Below are 6,811 nucleotides of genomic sequence, written 5' to 3'. Positions count from 1 at the left end.
TCTTCTTACTGATAATTGTTATCATACTCTATCATACATAAAATAAATAGAATTGGTGTCCAATGCTACAGATATAGTTGTGATATTATTATTGGTATAATTTATTATCAAATCTCACATATTTAAATTTAATAAATATTAGAAGATATCGTTTCTCCAATAGCTAGCAGCTCATGTGGTGGAAGATGCGAAATAACACGACTCTAAAATAAAATATAATTAAGTGTTTCACACCTTCGTGTAAGGTACCTAATAATGCTATTTATTTACAAGTGTCTACATCGAACCGGATTTCAAAGCCTATATGTGTAATATATAGCACACCATCAACTAAAACCAAACTTAAACATTAACTTTCAACCCTCATGGGACCTAATAAAGTCACATGAAAAGGAAAAGATTATCTTTTCACAAACAAACAAAAATACACATTTCAACCCCACCCCACCCCACCTTCCGTCGACGTAGGTATGAACCGAAGAAAATTAAGATTTGGAACACCGACATAGCTTTCGATTTACTACTATAAAAAGAACCACTTATTAGTAAACCAAAATATATCACTCATCACAACACACTATGTCTTCCTCTCAATTATTCTTAGTGTTTCTCCTCGGAGTTGCACTCTTTGCCACTCAATCAACTCTCGCCGATTACTCTAAGCCTCCAGTTTACCCACCAAAGACTCCCATCTACAAGCCTCATCCTCCTCCCGTGGAGAAGCCCACTAAGCCACCACCTACCCCGGTCTACGTGAAGCCAAAGCCACCACCGACCCCGGTGTATGTGAAGCCTAAGCCACCACCAACCCCGGTGTATGTCAAGCCTAAGCCACCACCAACCCCGGTGTATGTTAAGCCTAAGCCACCACCGACCCCGGTGTATGTTAAGCCTAAGCCACCACCGACTCCAGTTTACGTGAAGCCTAAGCCACCACCGACCCCAGTTTACGTGAAGCCTCCTCCTATGGAGAAGCCTAAGCCACCACCGAGTTACGGTCGCAACCCCGGACACCCTCCGGTTTATGGGAAGCCCCCGAGTCCTGGCCATTATTGAGGAGTGAGGATCGATCGTCTGCATATGATGATCGAGTTAATCATGGCATGATGAGATTGAGACAATTAATATATAATACTTATTGTAAGCTAGGTTGATTTTCTGGAAAAATAAGAGTTTTTATACAACTCATAATGGCGGTGTATTTCTGGAGTTAATCGTCTTCGGCTTTTATATGCTTTTGAATTATTGTATTTTGATCATCATCAATGGCAATGCTCATTCTTCCCTTTTAGCTAATTAATGAGATTATCCATATATATAATTTGTATTTACACCAGGCCAGGACAGTCAAACAGCATAATAATAATAATAACTTTAATATGTGGCTTTACAATATTCTTACAGTTTGCTAAATTTTTAAGTACTGAAAGTTGTACATCACTTGATGATAATTAAAAAAGAAGTTGCTCACACTGCAGAAAACTAGGATCTAGCGACGACTAGAAATAGTGATATCGAATTTTTTAATCACTTGATGTGATATTTGTTGCTAGAGATCCCCAAATTTTAAATAACCAAGGACTTTTAGCCACGACTAATTGGAGATCTAACACTGTGGCAATTTGTTTTTTAGAAGAAAATTTACTATTTAATATATGTTGCTGCATAAGTTAAAACACTATTACAAAAACAACTCCGGTACATTTTAGTACTCGCGACACTACTACAAAAGCGAGTCCTAAAAATTAATATGTGTTATAAAAGTTTGAATTATTTTTAATAAAAGTTCTTGGACTTTTTAGGACAATCATTGAGAGTCCTTAAAATCACATTTTAGGACTCGCAATGAGTGTCCTAAAAACATATGTGAGTCTTAAAATAGTATAGAGGACACTCAAAGTGGGCCCTAAAAAAATATTAATAAATAAATATATTCTTAAGAAAATTAATAATTAAAAATTAAAAATCTGTTTTTTATTAATTAATTAAATAAGAAAATTTTTAATTAAAAAAAGCATACCTAAAAATCACTTTTTTAATAATTAATTAAAATCAATTTTTTAATTAGAAGGGGATAAAATATACATTATATATTCGGATTGGGGCTTTAGGGATTAGGGTTCATTCTTTTTTTCAGCACAACAAAGAAGAAGGAAAAGTTTTGTGCGGCTGGGTTCCCCATCTCACCAGCGGTGCAGTTGTTCTAGGTGGTTATGGTGCTCGGCAACAGCTTTGCTGTAGGTCGGCCACAGTTTTCAACGCCTGGACAATCTCGGCCAAGGTTCTCGGCGGCACTACAGGTGGTTCTCGAAGCTGCAAGAGGTCTCGACGCTGCAGGTATTTTCGGCCACGACGGCAGTGGCAACAGAGGTCTCAGTGGAATTTGAGAACCCACCAAAATCCAGGTTAGTCTATTTCTCTCCCCTGGTGCATTATTTTTTGTTAGAAAATCTAAAGTTAGTTTTGTTATTTGATAGGATTGGCTCCATTTTTCAATATTGTTGAATTTCAATTGAAGATATATTTGGCTTCTTTTTTCTCACAGAATATAGCTTTTTGTTTGCAAAAGATTTGAAGTGGGGGCATTACATTTGGTCCACTAAAGTTTAAGGTAAATTTCAAATAAGCAGTGTGATCATTTTTATTCTTTTAATGCTTTGGTTGGGCTTTGTTTATAAAAATGGGCTCACCAGATTAGTTATTAGGTGGATGATATGCATTTTGTTTTAAATTTTAGGAACCAAATAATGCCTTTAAATTTATATTACACGTAATAATTTTATCATTTTTGGACTGCCTGAGATTGTTTATATGTTATGTTTGCAGGTTTATAACATTTGGGGATGCCCGATTTGCAGTTATTGTGCTGCCTGTTTTTCTAATAAAATTTATGGACTCGTGTAGAGTTAATTATATAAAATTGTTGTTTATCTTTAGAATTAATTAGAATAGTTATTTATTGTTGTGTTTCATTGAAGATCAAATAGAATTTTGGAGAATATTCATATGAAAAGATTGATTATTTATATTTGTTCTAATTTTTTTTTAAGATTTGTAACTAATTGAATGTACTTATTTTAATCTATAAGTTTTTAGATTTGTATATAAATGTTCATTTAAATCATAATCTTTTAATTTAAAATAAATATAAATTATTTTTAAAAAAATTAAAAATAGAACTTTTAAGGACTCGCACGAGTCCTTAAACTAAAAAACCTCACTTTTTAAGGCTCTCAAATAGAGACTCGAGCTCCGCGAGTCCTAAAAAGCCTTTTTTTTTTGTGTAGTCAAATAAGAAGAAAATTACTGATATAGTTTTCTGGGTTGAGTTGTGGACCAAGTCGCTATTTTTAAGATTTGCGGCTCTGCCCCAAAATTGCACAACAGCCTAGCAACCGCGTCGTCCCGAGGATAAAACAGCCCAGATCTCCTCTGGATGATATCCCTCTGCACCGAAGGAACATTCACATACACCCCATAATTGCTCAATAAATTCGAGAGAATCGTTTTTATTTTATAAAAAACATGTCCCTTCCCCTGTTTCCAATCTGTATATTTATCGAAATCAAAAACCGAATCGAGAAGTAACGGGAATTAGAAGAAGAACGTTTTTCTGAATGTGGGGGAGAAGTCATTTCGTGAAGAAAATTAAGGAGAGAATAGATATTTTAGTCTCCCAATTTGACTGCCCTAAACACATTTTGAATTAAATAAATAAATAATTTTTATTTATTAAATCATTTTTTCCCTTTGGGGCACACCCCAATGGCTAGTACTTGCATCTTATATCCACTTATGGAAGAGTGTTACAAATCCATGTGTGACTCTTTCCCATATCACACACTAAAGACACTTTTCCAAAAAAAATTTAATAATTCACTTTTATAACTTTTAGAAAAAGTTCCAACAATCCCCCACTTTAATTTTTTAATAAATTTTTTCTAGCAATATCATAATCTATAAAATTGTGCATAAACAAATGTATCTTTCGACTTGAACATTTGCATAGTGAATGCGATTTAGATTATACTAGAGTAACACATTGTCTTAAACTCTCTTTCTCTAACATCGTACCACACACCAAACTTTTATGGGTGTAGTCAAAATTCCGTGCGTTAATGGTCATGCACGTCTATCCCAGTACAGTAAATGCTCTAGAAATTTTACCAAAAATTCAATAAGAAGCGGCCTCACTTTTCCAATTTTTTTTAACAATTCACTTTTACTTTTAGAAAAGGTTCCAACAATATATAATTAACATAATATTAAAAATTATATAATAAGAATTAAATTAAAATATTATTATTTATATTGAATGCTTGAATAAATTTACAAGAGTTTGCCAATCAAAATCGAAAGACATCTTAAAAATAAAATACATAAGAGTCCTACTAGCTCGGTCTTGTAGGATTTTACTCAATGGGTGGAGGCGTGGTGCCTATTGATCGAGATCCAAATCTCGAGTCTCCATCTGGCCTCTGAAAATGCTCCTCTAAGCTAGGCACATAATTAAACTTCAAATCATTATCTCAACCAGGGAAAAGCAAAAGTAGCAACAACTTCTCCTCATTCACTATTGTGAATGACCCCTCCAAATCTTATTTTACTAAAACTACATAATTTTTCATAACAACCACTTTAAGACACCCCTTAGAGGAGGAGACCAAGCCAAATATGTTTTAGGTGAGGTAGTAGTAATTGAATCCCATGCTATTAAGAAAGGCTGCCCCAAACTCCTACAAGAAAGATAAAGACCAAGGGTCTAGATCTTGGACAGATCCCTTAGAGCTTTGATAAATGTAGTTGTTCCTTCTATTTCACAAAGTCCAAAGGATACAAAAAAAATTGCTAAAAATTGCTCTTCTTAAAATTTGTATTACCAAGAAGAATATCACTACTAGAAAAAGGCTCATTCGCGTCAGTCACATGCGTAAATCAACAGAGATGACTGACGTTGTTGAACATGTTTCTGGGCATTTATGTCAGTAGAGAACTGGTACAAAAAAAAATGATTAACGATGTCACCAACAAGCCTAACACTATGTATTCTCCTCATTTGCACAAACTTGATTATTTGAGTAAGTTTGGCACTGACGCTAAAGACGATTGAAAAAATTGTATATGGGTTGAAGCTCTTTTATCCATTACCTAATAATAATAACAAACATTTTCTCTCAATCTCTCATCTTCTTTCTCTCTGCCTCCAACACACTCTTTTCTTTGCCTCATTTGCTCTCTGCCATCCTATCTCTCTCTCTCTCTCAAGGTCGAATGTTGAGGGTAAGGACAAATGTCGAGACTTTGCTACTCTGGGTTGGGGCAAGGGAAGAACACCAAGGTTGGGGACGAACGGAAAGGTCACGACTGGGGTTGTTTTCGCAAGCGGTGGTTCGGGATGCAAACGGCGGGTGCTTCGTTAAGGTTTTTTTTCCTTTTTATTTTGACTTGGGGCTCAACAAGGGCTTTTGTATGTTCTTTTTCTTTTGGGTTAAGGGTTGGTGAGGATAGGGGCTCTGGATGTCTAAATGTGGGGTCGAGGTTTTGTAGGTGCAAAGGTGGTGGTGTCGACAAAGGGCTCGGGGTCAGGGCTATGCTACAGATTCAAAGATTTTTTGAGCATATTGAAGATGTATTTTTATGAGCCAAAACCCATATCATTGTATAATTGTCTAGTTTAGATCTGATTATTTGTGTTTGTATTATATTATTATGTATAAATTATGGGTTTGCATTGAAATTTTGGATCTATTTGTATTGAAGAATTGATGGCTTTGTTGGTATAAATGTAAACCTGATTATGTGTAAAATTTTGGTGTCAATGCAAATCTGATTATGGTTATGTATTAGGAAAATTTTCTCTAGAATTATAAAGCCTTGTATTTTCTAGCCAAGTCCTAAAATGGATGGAAAAAATCATATTCACAAGTGACCAAATCATCTTTTTTTAGAGTTTTGGATCACCAATTGATTTTCAAATTATACCAACCATCTTGGTTGTTACCAATGATAAATTGGATATTTATGGAACTAAATGGATTATTTGGGGGTTACTTGGGGAGTTATAATGTTCAAAGCATCAAAAAGATGCTTCAAAACTGGAACTATCAAGTTACTGATTTGTAACCTCAAGTAACAGCTTTTGGTTACAAGCTGCCAAAACTTCTCAACTCTTCTCTCATGCAATATTGTAACATCCAAACATTTATTGGCAATCAAAATAATATCCCTAAAATCTATAAAACATTATAGCATACGAAAATCAAATCAAGAATATGTAACTCCATTTACATATTGATTATGGTGATATTTTTGGAGTTACATATCAGTAACCAGATTTGCAACTTCCCCTTGTATGTTACAAATTGGAAAAAAGACATTTTGTCACACCCCATTTTATTAATTTGTCACACTCATTTAATCAACATTATATTATTTAGAGAAAATTACACTGACATACGGTTTTTTTTTTATTTTAATTTCAAAAATCACGTATAAAACTTTAATTATAACAAATAATGTGTTATACCGTTTTTTTAGAAACTTTGAAAACTCTCTCACGCTCTCTCTCTTCAAATTATCAAAGTAAGTTGTCATCTTCTGGCCACCCATACTCCTACATGCACTTGATGGGAGGGAAGAGAATTTAACGACGATCTCACTGTCCAAATCTCACCGCCTTCTTACGTTGGAGAAGACCACACGTACCAGTCAAAGTCACCGAAGGTACAACTTTGACTACATTTTTCGACCAACTTCGATCACCCAGATTTTCGAGCATGGTACCGTTCAAATGAGATCTTCGAGAGGAGCA

The 6,811-nt window shown here is 34.6% G+C and overlaps 1 protein-coding gene across 1 annotated transcript; it reads left to right on the top strand.

Moving 5' to 3' along the window:
- Positions 1–579: 579 nt before the first annotated feature.
- On the top strand, positions 580–2,610 carry LOC133815742 (extensin-1-like). The gene is made up of 3 exons (XM_062248548.1): positions 580–1,020; positions 2,138–2,405; positions 2,546–2,610. Exons 1-3 carry the CDS (start codon positions 580–582, stop codon positions 2,608–2,610), a joined length of 774 nt encoding a protein of 257 aa, XP_062104532.1.
- Positions 2,611–6,811: the final 4,201 nt, after the last annotated feature.

This window comes from Humulus lupulus, chromosome 2 (assembly GCF_963169125.1).
Source record: "Humulus lupulus chromosome 2, drHumLupu1.1, whole genome shotgun sequence".
Classification (NCBI taxonomy): domain Eukaryota; kingdom Viridiplantae; phylum Streptophyta; class Magnoliopsida; order Rosales; family Cannabaceae; genus Humulus; species Humulus lupulus.
The sequence above is the reverse complement of the archived record's forward strand: the minus strand, read 5'-3'. Positions and strand labels throughout refer to the sequence as shown.